This window comes from Plasmopara halstedii (assembly GCF_900000015.1).
Source record: "Plasmopara halstedii genome assembly, contig: Scaffold_555, whole genome shotgun sequence".
NCBI lineage: Eukaryota > Oomycota > Peronosporomycetes > Peronosporales > Peronosporaceae > Plasmopara > Plasmopara halstedii.
This window is the reverse complement of record NW_020187475.1, coordinates 141357-163282: the sequence shown is the minus strand read 5'-3', so window position 1 is coordinate 163282 and position 21926 is coordinate 141357. Positions and strand designations below refer to the sequence as shown.

Genomic DNA, 21926 nt, shown 5'->3' with positions numbered 1-21926 from the left:
TTTAAGCGCCGCTCCGGCGCCAACGCCTCCGCATGAACTTACACCGGATCCCGGTACGGCTTAAGCAAGCCCACATAAAACACTGGGTGGGTGCGCATCCTTCTCGGAAGGTTTAGCGTATACATAAGGCCCTGCTTGGCCACGACCTTGAAAGGTCCGATTAATCGTGGACGAACCTTCGTCTTGAAGACAGCAGGGACTATATGTCTAGGAAGGTTTTTAGCAGCTAATTAAATCAGGTCTCCGACCTCAAAGTTTACAACATTTATTCTGCTTCTTCCGTCTGCAATTTTTTTCTGCATGTCTTGGCTTCAATTATCGCATCGCGAACGTGTTGTAAGACACTCAGTCTGACATCAGCTCGCCGTCCGGCTATTCCTCTAACAACAAGCCCTGAGCCATGAAATGGCGGCGTCAGCGGGACGCGAGGATGAATGAGTTCGCTCACGCAGAAAGGTGTGTAGCCGGTAGACGCATGCACTATATAGTTCAGAGCGAACCCCACAAGTAGTTGCATCGCGCTCTAGCGCACCAGCGTCCCAGCGCGGACGCTGCGAAGGATGTCTTCAACGAAGCGATTTACGCGTCAGTTTGACCATCGGTCTGCGGATGGTCCGCTATTGACATAGTCAACTTGGTGCACAGTACTCTGAAGATTGCCGACCAAAACTTTTCGTGAAGCGTGGGTCTCTATCAGAGACAACTGACTCCGGGACTTCATATTGCCGAAAGTCACGATCGACAAACAGCGTCGCTGTACCCACACTGTCGATGGTGTCCGGCACTGCCGCAAGATGAGCCATCTTGCTCAAGCGGTCGACAAAGACCACCACACCCGTGTCGCCCGCCGAGTCATTCGGCAGACCAAACACAAAGTCCATACTCATAGACTGCCAACAACCGGAGGGTACCAATAAACTGACCAGCGGCGCCGCCGCATTCGGAGTGGGTTTAGACCTCTGACACGTCTCACACGTGCGCACATATATGCTCGTCCATTTGTACAGCTTGTGGCCACCAGTAGTGGCAACTCACCGAGCTGTACGTCTTTGCACGACCGAGAGACGTCACTGAGTGGGGTGTCGTGAGCCTTATAGCAGATACGATATTTCCAATCCTTATCGTGAGGAGCTACAACTCGTGGCGTATCCGTTGATTCGGTGCAATAATACAGCAACCCGTTATGCTACGAATATCGGTGTAACTGTGCGCGCAATCGCGCCGATTTCTTCTTGTCCGAGTTATAAAACTCCTTGCTCCCGAGATTGAAGCAGCGCTACACACACACTATCACCCGCGTATGCGGAGCGGATCAAATCCGTCACTGACGACGACACCGTCGTGACATGAGCAAGCCCATAACCCGGTCTGCGTGACAACTCATCAGCCAAAGCAGCCTGCTTCCCTGGCTTATATTTTACCTTGAAGTTATATCCTGCGAATGAGAGCCACCTGGCCATCCTCTGCGAGAGGTGAGGCGACTTAGCCGCAGAGCGAAATGACGCATGATCTGTGTAGATCACGGACGGCTTTGAGCCTAGCAGGTGCACCCTAAACATACTTCATCGCAACTTATTCCTTGTCGCGGACTGAGTAGTTACTCTCCGCAGCTTTAAGCTGGCGAGATTCGAACGCGATTACCCAATCTCACCCCTCGGCGTCTGCTTGTAGGAGTGCCCAGCCGATGGCAAAGTCCGAAGCGTCACAGACGACACTGAAGGGCGATCGGGGCCTGGCAACGCTAGAGGAGGCTGTTTTTGACCCTGTCAAAAGCCATCCGATGCACGGTGTCTAACACCACTCTGCATTTTTCTTAAGGAGATTCGACAAGGTCCGTGCTATATACGCATGATTTGCACTATACTTGTGCAAGTAATTGGCGAGGCCAACTCACTTGCGCAAAAACTTTGATCGGCCAGTCCACAACGGCGTTGACCTTAGCAAGATCCGCGTTGAAGGCCACACTTTCAAATGGAGCACCCTAAAAGGGAATTTCTTCCGCACCGAATATGCACTTATCGACATTAGCATACAGCTTTTCAGTGCGCATGCACTCGAGCACTGCTCTCTAACTAACGATTTGGTTTTTCTCGTCTGTCCTCTCGTGCCCCGCACGACTGTTGACAAATATGCAGTCGAAGTATGTCTGCATATACGCCCGAAGAAGCCTAAACTATTGTGTCACAGGACGATTAAATGTTTCTGGTGCATTTGATGGCCCTTGGGACATCACCAGCCACTCCCAGAGCATCCCACTTAGAATACTCATCGCTGTCAGCAGAATATTACTCGCTCTCATGAGCAATTGGTAATACCTATCGACCAAGTCGAGGGCACTGTACTTTGTACAGCCAACCATATTGCTCTGGAGAACATCCATATTAGGAATCGACGTTGCCGGAATGGTGACAGCGTCGAGCTTATTGTAAACGTGAGCGATACACAACCAGTTCGGAGGTGACGGGTGTCTCCACAGCCAAAATACCGCCGGTGTTGAACGCTGCCCGGTAGCTCGGAGCTCTCCCCCTTCTTTCTCAGCATAGCTGAGATCCATTGGCCCAGGTCCGCTGGACGAGCTATGAGAGTGTGCATTCCAACCAAGTCGTGCCGATTTAAATTTAATTCGGCATTCAATGCCACATTCTTTGCTTCTTCATAAGAAGACGGATGCACCCGGACCAGCCAGTGCGGAAGTTCTCCATAAAGACGGTCACTGTTACCGCCTCGGGGAGAGGATCGGCGGCCATCCCGGCAATGAGAGTTTGCAACTTTTGGACAAAGTCAACCAATTGCTGTCGGGCGGTAAGGAACCGCGATTGCGCGCGATATGCCTGGTTAGGCGGCGAGAACAGTCGTAACAGCTGTAGCTTCAGATCCGTCCAGGAGAAAAACGCCAATTTAACTGAAGTGTCACACGTCAGCACCCATTCTCGTGCTCGATCCTCGAGCTTAGAGTTAGCTAGCGCCACGCGCTGTTGCTTGTTCTGAAGCATGGCGGACGCCATAGTCATCTCGGCCTCTTTCACCCAGAGCAGAAGATTCTCCCCATCCTTACCCTCGAAGGTTTTAACGCTCACCATGAGCGGCCTAATTCGGGGGGAATAATCCGCCGCCGAGTGTGGCGTCATGGCCGCAGTCGACGCTAGCATCGCAAGCAGAGCATTTCATTACTTGGAAACGCCTCGAGGTGCGCGCTTATTGCTTCAGGTCCTTGTGAGCAAGGTGTTGCACGCCCTCAGGGCCAAGCAGGAACATCAGCATTATAAGCCTGTCGGGCGTGCCCGGAGCAAACAGGAGAACTGATCCATCCTCGCAGAAGATCAGTCATAACGACTCAGGTGTGGTTTGACTACTAGTGCTACTAAGTGCAGCGGGGCTGCCGTATCTCTTTGCTTAGAGGAATCTTGCTAAGGTCACCGACCCTACTTTCTATACTTGAACCAATATGAGTGTAGCGGATCGCAATCCGCTACCCCCAAGAGTACTCAAAACCTTAACCCAGGGTAAATATGCTCTTCCGTTCAAAGTTGAAACTATATTTATCTGCTTAATTTGCGGCAAAGCCGCCTAATTTCAAATTTATAGGTTTCCCAATTAAATAACAAAACCAAATTAATATGCATAACTACTAGCAGTCCCGCCACGTAGTGGCTTCTTGTTACGGTGCAGTTACACCATTGTGTGATTACACCGTCTTGTTTACTCCACACCTCTGTATGGTCACACTATCCTGTTTGACCCACCCTTTCATACCAGGGTACGTGGAACTCCGCAGCGGGGCTGCCGTAGCTTTGCGCTTTGAGGAAGCGTAAGTTATGTCACCGACCTTTCGTTCTATACATAGAACAAGTACGTGTTTAGCCGATCGCAATCCGCTAACTCTAAGAGTAATAATTGCCTTGACCCGAGGCTAATTAACTCTTCCGTTAATTAGTCGTTTAAATTCAAAACTGACTTTATTTGTTTTATCTGCGGCAAAGCCGCCTAATTTTAAATCTATAGATTTTCCTTAATATATAGTAAAATCTAAATCGTTTCTTATTCGGCTACAGTCACACCATGTCCAGCACCCCCCTGTTACCAGGGTACGTGTAATCCCGTTACACAAACTTTGCTTCATATCTTGGTGTGGAGGGTGTAATGGGGGGAGTGTGCTGCACACACGTAACTTCCGTACAATTGTGCAATCCTCACACTACATTTTCGTATAATTGTGATTTCAGAAATACTAAAACCTCTATTCACGAGGATGATGGAAATCCGTGCGGAGGACGTCCGTGCTTCACGTGGACAATTAGTCGCATGTCAAGCAACATAGGTAGTCTCGGTATCACATATAGCTAAACGTATTAACCAGAAGCAGTCCTGAATATATGTCACTTTTGAACAGGCAAAACATCCTAGTTTATCTGATACTTTAGAGGCTCTCGGTTCATGAACCTCGCCTGTGCGAATCTCAAATGATATTTATGTCGTAACTCTTTTCTGTGTTGCTCTCTCTGTGCAAGGTGCGCTGGAAACATATTTAAGTGGCGGTAAAAACAATCCCTTTCTTTGCCTCAAGTACTTCGTCAATACGAAGCAACACTTCAAAACTCATAAAACAGAACGGGTTCTAATATGGAGGCAGATCCGCATTACAGCAATGAAAGAAACAATAAGGAGCAGTCAATTCCTTAGTAGCTTTTTAGACCAACAACACGATAATTTCACCTAATGTAAGCAACTCGCCGACCGTGATAATAGATTTGAATGCATACAAAATCGTGACATATACGTTGGTTACAATTAGCCAATCACAGAGAAGCTGAAAAATGCACAAAAAGTATCCAAACACCAAGTTTTTCTTTCAAGATCCATGTCCCGTCTTGAGACTAAGCCGTTGCTACCTTTGGGCACGGCGAGCTCGCTGCACAGCGGTGAATCATACGCACAGCGGCTGCTTTCGATACCCCGCGAGGTGATTCCGCTTTCTTTGTTCGCGTTTGGTGGACCTCCAGCTCATCTTGCGCTTGCTCACGATCGATTCGTGTGTATGTGTACTTATAATCACCGATTTCATGTGGTGTAATTCATAACTCAATGCATCCCACAGATAAACGGAAGTGGCTGACCGACGATAGATTTTTAGAAGTTTTATCAATCGCTTCGGCTATCCCTGGCCCGACATCGACAATGGTTTGTACTTTACAATGCTCCGGTAATGGTGAGAGACTAACATTTCTAAATATTTAATAGACAATTTCCGCTATAGGGCTGCTCCGCGCTGGTCCATTGGGCGGAATATTTGCCTTATTCTTTTGGGCTCTACCTGGTTGGATTGTCCTGACGATCGCTGGCATTGGTGCCAAGTATCTTCGAGGTACTACCTCCTTTTTGAAAGATCAATTAGTCTTTCCAAAGACATGGTGCTAATTCACTGCTGAGCATGCTTGCCACAGACGGTCTTCCCGTATGGTTGATTGGATTAGCACCCGCTGCCGTGTCGATTGTTGTAATTGCAGCTGTCCGACTATGGCAAAAAGCATGCGAGGACGATTCGGCAAAGAGCTTTGTAGCTGCGATATCAGCATGCGTGGTGCTGGCCACGCAAGGTTTATCTTCGCTAATCTTTCCTGTAGTCATGGCATCAGGTGGACTATTTATATTACTTTCGACGATGCTTGGCTATTCGCAATTTTCAATTTCTAGTGATCAAGTAGCCTTGAGCCATATTGAGAGGTACAAGAAGTGCACTTTGTTACTTCAGATGACACGAGGTATTGATGACTTGATGTAATTGGATATCGCTAGGCACATAGGAATCCATCCAATTGTTGGCGCAATGATTGTACTTTCTTGGTTAGCAGGTTTAATAATGCTTGCAAAATACCATCCCCAGGAAAGTGGCGAGTACTCGCCTGTGTCACTCTTTTATAGTTTTTACTGGATTGGTTCCATTATATTTGGCGGCGGCCAAGTGATGCTTCCAATGCTGCTGAACGATATAGTTTTGACCGGGTGGATTTCAAAAGAACAATTCTTGGTCGGTCTTGCATTAGTGCAATCTTTACCAGGGCCATTATTCAACATTTCGGCGTATATCGGTGGACTTATTTACGGCATTCCTGGAGCCCTGATCTCAAGCGTCGGTCTATTCAGTCCCGGTATTATACTCCTCTTTGGATTACTTCCGCTTTGGGAGCGTGTACGTCACAGCAGGAGCCTGCAAATTTTTCTTTCTGGTGTCAATGCGTCTGCAACAGGGCTTATTGTCGCTTCCTTTTTTCTGTTGTGGGAGAAAGCAGTACGCACCAATGCAAGTGCCGCTGTGGGTCTAGCGACAGCGTTAATGGTTGGGGTATTCCGTGTGCCTACATCAATGGCGATTATTGCTGGAGCCATTTTGGGCTTCCTTTTATCCTCAGCAGTCTTTAATATCGGCCAGAAGAATTTTTGCGACTGACGCGTTGACGATACGCGAATACTTGGTGCAACTTCCGTCGCGATGTCACCAAGGCGTGTGCATCGATTAGAAAGATTCGATTGGTTATTCCTAATGTGTTTCGAATGAGCTAAGCCTGCGAGCCTAACCTCGGGCCCTTCAGCGCTAGGAATCGAAAATCTTTCTTGTTAATGTATAATTTGAGCCCTCTTGTACATTCTACTGAATGGACTTGCCTTGTGAGTGAGCCACACGGTCCCATGGTCTATCCGACTGCCTCATAAGCTTTTAAATCAAGCGCCATGAACTGCCCCTGAAAGAGGCGTCGTAATATCGCTGAGAATTTGAGTCAATCTAGACGGTTAACCTAATGTTTTAAGGGATGTCGTTCAGGCAATACGTTTAGATCAGGTCTTCACGCGATCCACGCATTCCGCGCTTTGCACCTGCAATATGATACGGCGCGAACTATCGATAGAATTCGTTCGCACTTGGTGGCCTTTTAAACGAAACTTGAGCCAAAACCTCAGAGAGAGTTCAGTATGATTACATGTACCCTAGGCTATCAGAAACACCTATAGCGACTTAAAATCATCGTAGTTCCGTAAGCTTAAAACTGAAATCCCTTAAAAGTCTGGGTTGTGGAGCTTTAGGCATAACTCAAATGCAGACAACTGATATTTATAACGCTCTTGGACAGACTTGTATCCCAATGACAACTGAGTCCTATTGGCTGGAGAAGACTGCTTAAAAGTTATGGTGTATGTCTTTGGGGGAAATTCCCCCAAAAACATTTTCTAGTAAACGAGTTGTATAACACGCGAAATACGTAACAATCGAGTTTGATATTTGATAGCGGGGAGGCAGATGACTTAGCGACGCGTAACAACTTTGTGATAGTGGACGAAAAACGTAGGTGCTGAGACTAATCCAGCACTTGTGTTTCTTGTATCGTTGGTCAGATCATATTGAAGCTAGAAGCTGGATTTCAATCGCACGTCCGCTCGTGTAACATTTTGATACATTTCTCAACTTTCAGATTGTAAGCTACAGCTTCGAGTACGTTGCGTGGCATCAGTAATGAAGTCAAAGTTTCGCAAAATTATTGTGATATATTGCGATAAAAAAGTGTAGCATTATAATTGTGACTAAAGTAACATTTTCACAATAAATGAGGGGGTGCCAATGTTGCCTACGAGGAGTGCATTTGATTTGAAAGAACCCGTAAAACATGTCAGATGCACTATGTGTTGTCAATCAAAATTTCCCTTGAACCATAGGCAAGTCATGTTCGTGAAAGATGTTGCCATCAAAGAGCAGGCTATGTATTCACCAGTGTCGGTGTAACGTTATCAGCAAGAAGAGCCGTTACCGATCAACTTATCTACATAGACCACAATTAGGTGTTATCAAAGACGGCTTTAGCAAGATTAAACAATGATTTGTGCCCGAAACTGCCGGCTGCGCCAAGCACGCGGCGACAGATATTCATTTGACATTTCACCGGTAGTACGTAATTGCCTGTTCATTCGTACATTTGGAGCACCAACCACTACATAGCGATCACTGAGCCGGAGTTCTTTTCTCGACTCAAGTGTCCTCCTGAGGGAGTATCTTGTGCTTCATTAAAATTCTATGTTTGAGGTATTTATCATGACACAAACGCACATTGTGTGTCGAGTTTTACCGCGCTGTTATACAGATATTTTGAGCAAAACGTAGCAGCGTAAAACGCGCATGCAGATACGGCGATAAAGTAATATCTGACTTCATGATCACCTTTCTTCCGATTCTTTAAGAAACGCTGCGTGAACTGCGTCTAGTTTGTACTTCATGCGAGCAGCATCGTCGTTGGTTGATGTTTCCGTTGAATATACAAAATACTCATGATTCAAGGCCTGTCTACCTCGACATTAAGCCAATCAGGCTTGCTTTTGTCACCAAAGTCACAATCGGCAAGAAAGATAGCCATTTTGATTTTAAGATGTAGCCATGCCACATGGGAAATAATACACGAAAGCCCTGATGCTGTAGCGAGACTTGCAGATCGCAAACGAAATAGAGCTGATTACATGTGTCCTGATCTGATAAGAGTATACCTCATGGCAAGTATCTCAGTGTCGTGAGCTGGATAACTCCTCCCTGTATTTGTAGGCTGGAGGGATATATACGCTGCGCCAAATTCAACCCAATTCGCATCCGCTGAAAAGTCAAAACGCAAGCTAAAATAATAGCTAAAGCGATAGCGTCACAGATGATTTGATTAAGTCAAACCATCTGTGACGCTAAGCACAATTCCCCATTAATCCGAAGTCTTTGTGGCACAAAATATCGTGAGATACACTCTCTCAGCTTTGCATGTCGATGACTTCGCAACGTTTAGCAAAGGCCATTGGCACGTCACACGGTATTATATATCGAACACTAGGCCAGTCTCGTGTCGGAATTTTTGATAAAAAGACATCATCTGCCGCGTCATAGTACCCCACAAACAAATATATTGATCGAATACGTTGTTTATTGTGTGGCTGACCCACCTCCGGTATTCATAATTATTCGAATGTCTGCGATGATAGACTTATCGATGACGGATAATAAGCTCATTTCCTCTCCTTCAATATCAACAAATATTTGGCGAATTACCTTCCTGTAACTTCTTGCATGACTCGTTCTAAGATAATTCTATAAGCTCTACACGACCATCTACCTTGGAAGTGAAAACTTAGGCATCTTAGTATTATCTCAGTCAATTCAAGTTTACGAATATCCCTCGGCGTCTCAAACTCGCAGATATGAGTGTTCTTTACACGGCGGGTACGCTCAATCGATATACTGACTCAGCTCGACAGTTGCATTATTTCATAGATGAATCCCCCTTTGCTGTATCAGGTTCTTTACTTGCAACCCACAGTCTCCTATACCCACAGATATGTAATTTGGAGGCCGCAAAATACGGCTGCATTCTATCGTCTCAGTTTCCAGCTCAGGAAAGGTTGCTGAACGTATCAATAAACATGAACGCTGTAGACTTCGGGTCAAAATCGAATCACTGTCTGTATCGTATTTGCAAACTTATATTTTGGGGACTGTAGATCAAAGCTGTCGTGAAATTTGAGCTTATCGTTAGTAGAAAGCAAACGCGTTTTTTTGCGCTGGGACACGAGGCTGCGACAGCTTTAGTGAAAGACAAATTTTTAGAAGCAATCTTGAAAGATCAGATAGCAAGTATCGCTTGCGGCCGCCATCTTGTTAAGATATCTCCCATAATTGTTGACAATACCCATCGAGTAGATCGACAGCGCTGAATGCTGCATCCGGCCATGCTGTTCTGCAGCACATCCCTTCGTGAAATCGGTGCAGTACCGTAATTGTGGCTGCATTTAGTCTATTGTAAGCGTACCCAATTTACCACTTGTTGTCAGCCTTTTTGACACAGAAAGTCGACGCCAAACTGAAAGCTTTACTTTCTCCCACCCAGCTTGCACCACGCTTATACGGAAGAAAGGGTATCTGGCGTCACATAATTCTTATAGTTAGTACCGGTGTCTTTTGACGGAGTATTTGATTCTTAAAAGTAATATCATGCCGCAATAACTAATCCAAGCGAGATGCATGGTGGATCTGCTGACAATACGCTTGATGGTATTGCATCATGATATTACTCGTCAAAGAAAATATGGGAGCTTTCCTTATCTTCAAACTCAGTGTCCTCTGCAACAGACACATTTATGATGGATGATAACTCAGCTGCTTATCAGTTATACGTCGAAAGGCTTGTGAGTCTTATGTGTCCAGCTTTTAATCAATACTCCTTGTGTAATGCAATAAGAAGCCTTGAATTTGTGTCTTCGTAGGAGAGGTAATGCTTCCATACACATAGAAGTGCGAGCGATTGAAGTGATATGTCAAGTGAATCGAGTAAAATTTGGATCAGCCAGTCAGATATTTTGGTAAAGTATGCCGTTAGGATTGATATAGCTCAAAATCAAGTTTACGTAAACGTATTTGGGTTGACAATTAGAATTGCCGGTAGTAGCTCATAAATTGTACTAATCTATAATTTTTGCGTGTGTCGTAGACAACTTTGGGTTTAGAGCTATGTGCAAGATCGACTAGGTCCATAATATTATTGAAAAGAATATGACTACCTTTCGGCAAGTTTTGAGAGCTTCACCAGATGTGCGTCTTCTAAGAGTGGACGATGCCAAGTTTTCGAAGAATCTAGAACGCTGCACAAGAATGCAGTTTAAGATTTATGTCAGTGTGGATACTGTACAATTGAACAGTATTGCTGTTAGACAAACAACCCCAGAAGGGTAGCTATACAAAATTACGATACTTTACGCCGAAATACCATCGCCCGCTTGGATATGTTCCATCTGTGTTCGCACTCTGTTGTCTTTCAAAACGTTGTTCAAAAGTTGCAGCGGGGCTGCCGTAGCCCTTTGCTTAGAGGAAGATGAGCTTAGCTCACCAACCTTACGTTCTTTGCAAGAACCAGTACGAGTGCTACCTCCAAGAGTACTTAAAACCTAAACCAAGGGAATGATGCTCTTCCGTCCAAAAAAAAGTATATAATTGTTTAGTTGCGGCAGAGCCATTATCTAAAACCTCAGGCTTCCTGATTAATACAGTAGTCTAATTAATATGCATTACTACTGGCGGTCCTGCCACGTAGTGGCTCATTTTTACGATGTAGCCACACCACTGTGTGATTACACAAACTTATGTAATCCACACCTTTGTACGGTCAAACCATCTTGAGTGACACGCCCTTATATACAAGAGTACATATAACTCCGTTACATTCTGGGTACGGGTAACCCCGATACAAAAGTGATCGCTCAACGAGCAACCTCTGCGCTTGGAGGCAACTCCACCCTTAGCAAAAACTGTGCCCACCTCTCAGAGCATCCCAGTAGTCGTGCCCATCTCGTGCACTGACTCGAATGGATGGATAATACTATAAAAAAATCATTTCTGAGAATTTCGAGGTAATTTTTGATAGGAATGGTCGCTATTCGTCTCCACTTCCTAGCCAGGTGCCTCCGCTCGAACCCAACAGCCCAGTCGCTCACCTATGAGAAGGCATTCACTGCACCAAGTCCCCCCCTGCATGACTTACAAATTTGATGCCTTAACCATCGACAGAATGTTTTGTGACAGCCCGTCACGGAGCTCACGGATTTATCTGACCTAAGATTTAAGAGCTGAGCTTAGCTTTTCTCGGCTACAAAAGCAAGAATAAGGCCGATGCCATCTAGAGCGCTCACCGAGCAGCTTTCTGTTTTGTTCTCGATGTCGATATGAGTAAAAAACCTGTGTGCATAGGCGTGAAGAGCATTGCGTTAATTCACGCACTGAATGGAGAAAGTGCGCCGTCTCATAAGTCATGAAGCTTTACAATCTAGCTTCAGCTCTGCAGACGCCCAACAAGAGCGTCATCTACTTTTTGACTTTGCAAAGTACAAAACACAGTGAGGATCAAGATAAAATTTATCATCTTCGGCTCCTACTGCTTACAGCCCTGCTTGCCTTCATGACACAGCTGTTACAGCTACCAACCAAGTGTCGAGCATGCCGCCGAACTCAGTAGAAATCGATGGGTGGCCCTGCCTCTTACCTAAGGAAAAAGGCCAAAGGTGCGCCAGGTCAACAACGACCACGGCAAGTGGACAGTCTTGCTAAAGTGGAACCTCAATCTCCCATCAGTCTGTCAAAGTATCGTGCTGCGTCCTTGTAACAGTCCTGGTGTACCCACCCATATCGTGTGTGAGTGGGTCATCGAACAGTGCAGATGGCGGTATATCCCCCCGCAACTAGTCTTCGTGAGCTTCTCGATTGTGGCGGCACGTCAATTCTCTTCGAGAGTCCCGGTGTGCGTCCGAAGCTTTGATAAGTTATATCTCGGATATGCTCTTTAAGCTTCGACATCGCACTGCGTGGCTACTTCTAACGGCTCAGAGCGCGTCACCGTTTTGAAACAAAAGGTAGCTCAGCTACAGGGAATCGTAGAGACACTGCTTCGTCTACAACAGAGTTATTCATACCCGACCGGCTTGTGATAGCGGAATCGTGGCATGGCTTCAGTAGGCCCACGAAGAACACAAATGTGTTTGTATAACTTAATTCCTAATTAGCTCTACTATTACAAGAGGATCAATATTTCAATTTAGTGCTACTGATTTCAAAACTATGTATATACGATTTACTACCTCTCGTACTATTCTGGCTTTAAGTGCCATGGACGACTCCCTTCACGAATCCTATCATCTTGATGATATACCGGTACTTCTGTACTTTTAAATAGAGAATTTCTTATGGTCGTACAGTATTGATGAAAACAAACATGCAAATTTTTTAGCCCAAGATCACAGTACTTCCTCAATACGCACATACATCCTGGAAGTCTCATGATTTAGTATAGAAAATTGGAAATTCGGATTGCTTTATTAACACATGAATAAAATCCCGATTTTATCAAATTATGTCGTACTAAGCACAAAATGATACATATCACTAAGTACGCCTTATTTGAAGAGAAAGCGTAAGCCATGGCGCAGTGGAGACGCTTTGCTTTTTTTGACAAGGAAGTTCTCAAAGATGCGAACGGTCCATGGATGAAAGTGCGTTATCACTTGCTCCTGAGCTGAAATCACCACCTTTATATAACTTAGAATCGTGTTCCTCACATAGGGCGTGGATATCACTAGCATGAGCGCCAATCGTGGCCTTATCTGCGTGGGAGATGCTGATGGATCTGTTTACTTAGCCAACCGCTCAATGGAAGCTCGTAAATTTCAGGCTCATGAGATGTTCGTATCACATGTCGTCATGGTTTGTCATTCAGCTTGAAAATCTTGTTCTATGTCAGACAATGGACTAACGACAGATGCACTCCTATTATCGTCGATTCATAGATGAAACGTAGTAACGTGCTAGTGACAATCGGTGATGGTATCGATCCAAGATCTGAGGAGCTGCGAGAACAGTCAAAAGTCATCGCTGAAGCTGGTCGTGCACCCAATGCGGAAGACGTACGTAAAACTACGTTTTCTTATTTATAATTAATCTTGATCATCTTGCAATTCTGTAGATGTATACAGCTAAGCCAACCGGAAAAAGCACTGCAATAGTGCGTTTCTGGCGCACCGACCAGCAAGATCGAGAAGGCAAGCCTAAGCTGATGCAGCAGATCCCTATTTTTGCTAAAAAGTACCCCGAAGAAGCAGTGACCGCGTTTGCAGTGAACGACGACTTGAGTCAATTTGCGGTGGGGTTAAAAAATGGCGCCGTGATCTTGTTCCGAAGTGACTTAAAGCGACGTGCTGATCGCCCACCTCATCTGCTGCAGCCGGCAGGACAGTATCCAGTCACTGGACTAGCGTTTACCAGTAAGCCTGTCACAGTTACTCTGTCGCATGTATTTTTGTATGCATCGACGGGTCGTGGACTCACGTGTTACCATTGCTCGCATGATGATCCTGCCTTGGTTAAAAGTGCTGGTGGTGCAGCTGCACTTCCGCCGCGTACGACGGTCCTTGACGAGCGTGGTGTGGAAATGAATTGTTCTTGTGTCAACGAGGAAGGAGAGATTGCTGTCGGACAGACGGATGCTGTTTACTTTTACACGACTGAAGATCGTTCCGTATGTTTTGGCTTTGAAGGTGAAAAAAAATTTGTATGTTTTTTCAAGCACTATCTAATAGTGGCACATGTGGACCCGCGTGGACGACACCAGGTAAACGTTTACGATCTCCAGAACAAGTTCATCGCGTTTAACTGGACGCTTACTAGCACAAGCTCTAAGGGGCCTATACGAAAGGCACCGCTCTCTTTAAATGCCCGTGCACCCGGTGCACGTTTTGGAATTGACGAGATGGAAGAGATTCGTCACGTCGTCTGTGAGTTTGGCGCAATATTCGTGGTGTCTTCCATGGGCCACGTGTACCGCTTGAGCGAAAAGGATACGACGTCCAAATTAGAGATTCTGTTTCGCAAGAATTTATACTCAATTGCTATTTCGTTGGCTTTCAGCTCAAATTATGACGTCAACAGCATTATCGATATCTTTCGCATGTATGGTGATCATTTGTACCAAAAAGGAGATTATGACGGCTCATTGCGTCAGTACGTACGTACAATTGGTCATGTTGAGCCATCATACGTAATTCGTCGTTTCTTGGATGCACAACGCATTCATAATCTCACGGCTTATCTCGAGGCTCTCCATGAGAAAGCGTTTGCGAATGCCGAGCATACAACACTGCTCCTGAATTGCTACACAAAGCTCAAGGATGTGCAAAAGCTGGACAAATTTATTCAGTTGGATGAGGTAATTGATGCTAAGAAGACGAAAACTGACCGCAATTCTGGCGACTTGATGCTCAGAAATGGAGGTGCGACAGCTAACCTGAACTTTGATGTCGAAACTGCCATCAGTGTTTTGTGGGAAAACTACCCGCAGCACGCCTTGACGCTGGCAAAAAAGCATGAAGAACATAGTTGGTATTTGAAAATTCAGCTGGATCACATCAGCTATGTTGATTCGGAGGACTCTGCTGCGCTGTCAGAGAGCGAGAAGGAACGCGTGGCCGATGCATTGGAGTACATTGAACATCTAAGCTTCTCAGAAGCCGACTCAAACTTGCGAAAATATGGACGCACGCTCGTGACACATATGCCAGCACCTACAACAGAGCTGCTGAAGCGACTGTGCACCGGAAAGTTTGTTCCTAGCAATCCATCGCTGAAATCTGACCCGGGTGATTTCTTACATTTGTTTGTGTCCCATCGTGCGCAATTGAAAGAATTTCTGCAGTACATTGTCGAGGTGGAGACGATAAGCAACACGTCGATCGGTAACACGTTGCTGGAGATGGTTCTTAGTGATGATGATGAAGGTGAAAATGGCTTGCGCTCCGTGGAAGAGAAGGAGGATGCTGTGCTGCGTATTCTCGATAACCCCCGGGTCAAGTATGATGAAGACCATGCGCTGATTCACTTGCAAATGCACAGCATGAAAAAGGGAAAGCGCTATTTGTACAACAAACTGCACATGTATCACATGTTAGTGCAGTTCCACATTGAAGAGAGCGATGATCAAAGTATATTAGAGGAGGTGCGTAAGCACGGAGAAAAGGATCCGAATCTGTGGTCTCTGGCCTTGAAGTATTTTGCAGAAAGAGGACCACTACCCAAGGGGGCAATTGATGGAGAAGAGTGGAAGGAACTTAAGCAGCTACTTGTTTTGATCGACACAAACCCAGCAATTCCTCCCCTCCAGGTGGTGCAGGTGCTTAGTCAGTCCCGCGAGTTACCAGTATCAGTCATTAAGCAATATGTAGTGAGCCAGCTGGCTAATGACGAAAAGAAGATAGAGGAGGACGAGGAGAAGATCAAAGCGTTTAAGAGCGATACAAAGCAGATGAAGGACGAAATCGCCCAGTTAAGCAGTCGTGCTGTGGTTTTCCAGGCAACAAAATGTGACTTATGCAACCACGATTTAGATCTTCCTGCTGTGCACTTTATGTGTCAACATAGTTTCCATCTCAATTGCATTTCTGAGACCGATCGGGAGTGTCTTACGTGCTCAATGGACCACCGCCACATTTTGGGACTCAAATCACAGCTTGAACAAAAAGCAGGAAACCATGAGCAGTTTTACAATCAGCTTGAAACTGCTGTAGACGGTTTCCATACCATCGCAGAGTATTTTGGAAAGGGCATTTTCAAGAGCAACGAGGTTGTGCTAGACGAAGGTTCATTTGAGACGCGATTTAGTGCGGAGTTTTAGCGTACTCGTGACTTCATGTAGAGTGCAAGTAACACTTGTGTTTGAAATAAGGCTGCAATTGAAATTTTTTAAAGCAGAACTTACTTTGAATCTGACGTCAAGACAAGTTCATATTTTGATGCAACTTTCCTTCTGCATTTTAAAGGTCGCACAGCTATGCAGTTGTCTTAAACTCTCCTCGCTATGGTTTCCTAATCACTATTTCTAGTCATCACAAGAGTTTTGCCATCAAGAAAGTCTACGTTTTTCTATACCAGCTTCTCAGTATTTCTTTTACACTGCTTTTACTTAACAAGCAGTTAAAAGACTATAATTTAGATGTACTTGAACCGTTGTCGACAAATCGCGTGAGTTTAGAAGTACCGATGACGCGATCGCATCACGATACTCGCACACAAGCCAGCATCAGCCAATCAGCATGTATTCCGCCTTCTAACACAGCAACTTCAACACTCGACTTTTAGAGGGTATTATTTTAAAAGAGCCTTTATCGCTTATGCCTTTAATAACGAAGCAAGATTCCTCACAAAGAAAATTCGACTTCGAAGGTGGATGGGTTTTGTTGTCGATTTCTGTGTCGATATGAATGTGATCACAGCTGTGCGTAGATTGAGTAGCTCATTCCATAATTCGCATCGTCATCAACAGCCTTTCGGCACTATCAAAGTATCCTTCACATAACCACAATGCTTGACGGATTAAAGCACGTACTACCGTACCAATTGGCAAGCAGCGCATCTGCTGAAAAGTACATAAACAATTCGCCACATTTCAAGGCGGAAAAGCCGGACCCGTCCACGGCCTTCGAGCGCTCTGGTTGGATTTACATCTGAGCAGTCTCTGAGCGATGGCGTTCAAATCGAGCAATCACGAGTTAAGGCGGGCGTTTATCATTCACGAAGCGGCTGTGATTTTTTCTGGGGGTGAAAATTCGAGAGAGGTCTCGCATTTCCAATCTCGAATGGAGAAATCTCGCCGACCCATTGTATTTAAATGTAGGCAAAAGATATCTTGTACTTATAAAAAAATCGGAGTTTCATTTAACTTTAATTGATCCAGTCTCTGACTCGTAACTTCGCATTGTTCAAATGCCTTCCATTTGATGTTTTGCTCTAGTTAATTTGCAGTAGAAATTCTTGACATGATTCATGTGAAGGTTCGCGTATTCACATTTCCATCTGACCCCCAAAAACAGAACTCATATGTCGTAGGATCTATTGAGGTGCGACTTTCACAATGAGCGGTACTTTTTAGTGTACATCTAACTGAGCAGTATACTTCTCCATGTAGGGTGGTCATCTTCCGGTTGTGGGAACGATCTTAATCGACGACAAAGAAGCTACCACAATTACTTTTACTCAGTTACGGCAACGCATTGAGCTGTTACAAGTCAAGGATGAGATTCGACGAAGTGCCATGTTTCAAGAGGTTTTAGCATTCATTGCAACGTCGCCGAACTCGCACAGCTGGCCACAAAAATTTATGCAGACCTATTGGTTTGGCTACTTCGCCGACGAAGGCGCTTGCGTCCCTCACATCATTACGGTGAGTTTCGCTAACTGTACTGCAGCTTTCATTGGCCTTACAATATTGTGGCCTTTGTAGGCCGCTGACGAGATACGCCCAGTTAGTCAGTTCACAAACATGGCTACGTCTAAACAAATTTGCGATTTGATCCTCGTTCCTCAAACGCAAATTGGTCCTGTTTGTCATCAGTGCTGCCAAAGCTGCAAAGTTTGCCTAACACTTAAAATGTAACCCATTAAGATACTTATTTTCACAATGTTTTGTTTATTTTTTAACTGCTTTGTTGCCGTCGCGAACGACCTTTACTTGTGATCCTTCACGCAATTGCGACTGTATCGCATCGCGTCCTACCTCAACGCTCCAATTAGGCTGCGAGGGATGTAAACTAGCGTACATTGACAGCTCCTTGATGCCTGCATGTGCCGATGCCATTGCCTCGCAGATTTTTTGCGCGTCTGTGATTATCGCGTTAGCATGAAATTCTTCCTTGATATCACGAATAATCGCCTCGCGCTTGATGCTCGGATAATGCTGCGCTAGCTTAAGCAGACGCCGGTACACACGCAGCACCTGTTTGGTTTCCGCCATGGTTTAGTTTTATGTGCCTTGCCGCAATAATATTAATAACTGTGATTGGTAGAAATTGTAGAAGATGTGTACGTTTTGGTGCTGATCATCATACTATTTTGTTTCTTTCATCAATTAAAGAACAATTTGTGCTTAAATTTACAGATATATAAACTACCATTATGAAGTGCGTTTCGTTGCTTTCAAGATCTAGCAATGAGATATTCGGCTAAAATCTTCTCGTTACTGATTCCAGGAACAGGGGAAGTCGCAACATCAGTAATGGCGGCCCAGATCGCAGAGGACCACGTAGAGAGCAGGTGCGATTATATTCTATCTAACACTATCTTGCTGGCACTCAATGGTTAAAAATTGTTGTAGAATAAGAATATGAACCACGAAGCACGAGTCACTCGAAATGGAGTCTCTGCAAATCATTTGCTCAATTTTTCTTTGCCTGAGCGAGAGCATCTTGCAAAATATCATCACAAGAAGAAGAAAAGTTCGGCACCACGCACTCAAATTGAATATCTTCATGCCAAGTTCGTCTGTTTGATAATTTGCTCGCTTGTGTCAAGAACAATTTATCATTATTGAATGCTTGTATCAGCTACCGATTCGTGATCGCACCACTCGACCCGGAATGCATTGTACCCACATGGGATGTTGAGTCTCTCACGGAATGTAAGCTGACACTGAACTAAACCTCACAATATTAATACGTCACATGTATACTTATTGTAACCCATGACTTGCAGGGTCATTGGTTGAGCAGGTACTGCTGTGGTATGATGCTGCAAACCCTCAGACCTGTCCAATTTGTATGGACTCCTTTCGTGTACCAAAAATTACCAAATGTGGTCACATTTTTTGGTGCGTATAAATATCTACGTCGTGGTGTTGCACTATAAAAATTGTGATGATTGCAACTATATAGCTGGCCATGCATTCTTCGCTATCTGTCAATGACAGACAAGTATTGGCGTCGGTGTCCAATGTGCTTTGAATCTGTTCAAAAGGGCCACCTGCGCAGTGTACAGCTACAACAGCTGCAGATACCTCCACGTGTGGGGTCTGATGTAACTTTTCAGTTTCTTGAACGTCCTAAATCGAGAATCTTCCCGCAGCTTCGTGTACTACCGTCAACACAGTTGACAGATGATTGCACTGAATCAAGTGCATTCACGCATTCTTCATCGGAGGCTGCCACCTTTGCTGCGCGTAAACGTACTCGGAAGCTACCCAACGTGAATGATGCTGACGCAACATACTCGCGCATTTTGGAAGCGACACCTGAGTATTTGCGGGAGCTTCTGCTCGCGGAAATGCGTGTACTCCAGTCAATGGATGCTGAGTTCCAAAGCAGTGGCGACGTAGATAACCTTCCTTTTGTCAATGAAGCCATGCGGAACACATCTGAACGTCTTTCTATAAGTGACGATTGTAGTCGTGGCACTTATGGCAAACCTGTGACTACTTTCGCATCCGATCAGAGCATAAAGCCGCTAGAGCATGGGACCAATGACATGTACTCGTTCTATCAGATTGCAAATGGAACTTATGTGATTCTCCACCCGCTGAACATGAAGTGCTTGCTTAAAGAATACACTGACGAGCTAGAACATGAGAATGCGGTCGAAGTAAAAATGGAATCCACGTGGACTACCGAGACTTCCTGTGCGAATTCAAGATCACCGCCTGCTAATCGATACCATCTAGTGCCGGAACAAGTTCACGGCCGTGTGTTGGATATCGAGCACTTTATCATGGACGAAGAAGCTCAAAAACGCTTTCGTTTTTTAAGCCACTTGCCTCGCTTTTGCGATTTTTACATTTGCGAACTCGATTTATCGTCGCAGCTTTCACGTTCAACGCTTAGCGCCTTCAAGAACGATTTAAAAAAGCGCGCCAAACAGCGAGAGCACAAGCTTAAGTTGCTTAATACGCCAACCTTTTCGTCTCCAATGTATAAGTCGAAAGTACAAACATTTTCGCTGCAGCACGAAAACACTCACTGGCCATCGCCCTATGAGCAAACCTTAGCTGAATCAGTTGAGGATTTTCATCTCAGCAGTTCATTTGCAAGCGATCTTTTGACGGAAGATGAAACAACCACGTCTTTTGAGGATGATGAGCGGTCATTTGCTCGAATAACAGAAAATTCTGGGTACTTCCCGGCGCTTGGAGACGCTCCTTCGAACGAGTCTAGACATCCTTCTGAAAATTCTACTGCGTCCGGATCGTCGCATCCCTGGGGAAATACAATTTCTTCCAATGTTGCTGGAAGGGGTAGCAAAAAGAAAGGAGGTAAGAAGGGCATCTCTGTCTTCTCCACAACGCAGCGCCGCTCGTACCGCTGACGCACAAAGATAAGTTTTTTTAATAAGCAATTTTGTGGATACTTGCATTATATCAAGACACTAAAACTCTACCTGTTTGTTGAACGGACCAATTTTAAAATTGCTATTATCTGATAATGTTAGCAGATTTATGGCTTGTTATTGGCTAGACAAAGCAGTGATTCCGAAATTCCGCACAAGCACTATGCCTCACTTTAATAACGTGATTTTTTCGATAAAGCTTGGTAAGACCACAACATGGGTCTGGTATTGACTTGAGCAGCTTGGGACCCTCAAGCTCAAAAATACAGCCCTGAACCCGCGATGCGACTCATGCTCGGGAGCTGTCCGCTCGCCTGAATCCCAAGGGCGGCACAACGTGGTCGCTCAAGCTGGCACGTCTATTCTATCGCTTCTTGATGATTAATCTGACCCTCATGTCGTCATGCCAAGGTTCATTCTGCACAGCATACGGCCTTGAACCACATCCGTTCATAGCTCATCTCAGCATTGGCCAGACGCCAAAACTCTCTCGAGAGTCGACGTACCGCCATAACCAAGAGACCAAGGGAGGGTACTCTCAAGAAGGATGTAGATCATCGAAAGATTATTTGCAGCGGGGCTGCCGTAGCAAAACGCTTGAGGAAGTGTACTTTAGGTCACCGACCTTTCGTTTCTTACAAGAATCAAGTATAAGGTAGTGGATCGCAATCCGCTTACTCAAAGAGTATTTACTGCCTTCCCAAGGCTAATCGACTCTTCGGTTTAAATTCCAAACTGATCTTTATATATATTTCTATCCTAATTTTAAAAGTTTAGATTTCTCTAAATATACTAAATATATATTGTAGATACATGCATAACTACTGGCTACCTAGCCCCATGCCGTATTCTTGTTTGGGTGTGGTCACACCATGCACATGTCGTGTGACACCCCTGTTATTAGGGTTCGTGTAACCCCGTTACACCTTCCCCCGTTAAGATTGAAAACATTTACAGCTCCAATCGATTATTGCCTCAACGAGTTGTTGGAGTCTAACAACTTCCTTGCTCAATGAGCACTGAGACCACGAACAAAAACCATCAAGTCTCGCTGGTTCTGACAGTGAGCACGGGCAGAGTCCAACTTCGGCACCGGGGGATGAATATTCTCCGCGCACGCTTTCAGTGCTGAGTGGCCTCGTTGAGGATGTAGTCGACTATGAGTCTGACACCTCTTTTCCCGCATGGGATGACGAGGAAGGCGAGCTGCGCCAGCAGCGTGATACGATCT

At 45.1% G+C, this 21926-nt stretch overlaps 6 protein-coding genes across 6 annotated transcripts; 5 read left to right on the top strand and 1 right to left on the bottom strand.

Moving 5' to 3' along the window:
- Nucleotides 1-4858: 4858 nt before the first annotated feature.
- PHALS_11568 (chromate transporter) lies at nt 4859-6445 on the top strand (the record flags this gene model as incomplete). The annotated part of the gene is made up of 5 exons (XM_024726949.1): nt 4859-5033; nt 5096-5178; nt 5239-5362; nt 5442-5721; nt 5794-6445. 5 exons carry the CDS (start codon nt 4859-4861, stop codon nt 6443-6445), a joined length of 1314 nt encoding a protein of 437 aa, XP_024577574.1.
- Nucleotides 6446-9216: 2771 nt separating this feature from the next.
- On the top strand, nt 9217-9516 carry PHALS_11567 (uncharacterized protein; the record flags this gene model as incomplete). The annotated part of the gene is made up of 1 exon (XM_024726947.1): nt 9217-9516. One exon carries the CDS (start codon nt 9217-9219, stop codon nt 9514-9516), a length of 300 nt encoding a protein of 99 aa, XP_024577573.1.
- Nucleotides 9517-12978: 3462 nt separating this feature from the next.
- PHALS_11566 (vacuolar protein sortingassociated protein) lies at nt 12979-16220 on the top strand (the record flags this gene model as incomplete). Its single annotated transcript, XM_024726946.1, has 4 exons — nt 12979-13050; nt 13121-13261; nt 13345-13461; nt 13521-16220. The coding sequence occupies 4 exons, from the start codon at nt 12979-12981 to the stop codon at nt 16218-16220; spliced, it is 3030 nt and encodes a 1009-aa protein (XP_024577572.1).
- Nucleotides 16221-17361: 1141 nt separating this feature from the next.
- PHALS_11565 (uncharacterized protein) lies at nt 17362-17978 on the top strand (the record flags this gene model as incomplete). The annotated part of the gene is made up of 3 exons (XM_024726945.1): nt 17362-17442; nt 17511-17765; nt 17826-17978. The coding sequence occupies 3 exons, from the start codon at nt 17362-17364 to the stop codon at nt 17976-17978; spliced, it is 489 nt and encodes a 162-aa protein (XP_024577571.1).
- A 33-nt stretch (nt 17979-18011) lies between these two features.
- PHALS_11564 (Complex 1 LYR protein) lies at nt 18012-18335 on the bottom strand (the record flags this gene model as incomplete). Its single annotated transcript, XM_024726944.1, has 1 exon — nt 18012-18335. The coding sequence occupies one exon, from the start codon at nt 18333-18335 to the stop codon at nt 18012-18014; it is 324 nt and encodes a 107-aa protein (XP_024577570.1).
- Nucleotides 18336-18496: 161 nt separating this feature from the next.
- Nucleotides 18497-20674, top strand: PHALS_11563 (hypothetical protein; the record flags this gene model as incomplete). Its single annotated transcript, XM_024726943.1, has 6 exons — nt 18497-18501; nt 18571-18634; nt 18696-18856; nt 18925-18998; nt 19073-19187; nt 19252-20674. 6 exons carry the CDS (start codon nt 18497-18499, stop codon nt 20672-20674), a joined length of 1842 nt encoding a protein of 613 aa, XP_024577569.1.
- Nucleotides 20675-21926: the final 1252 nt, after the last annotated feature.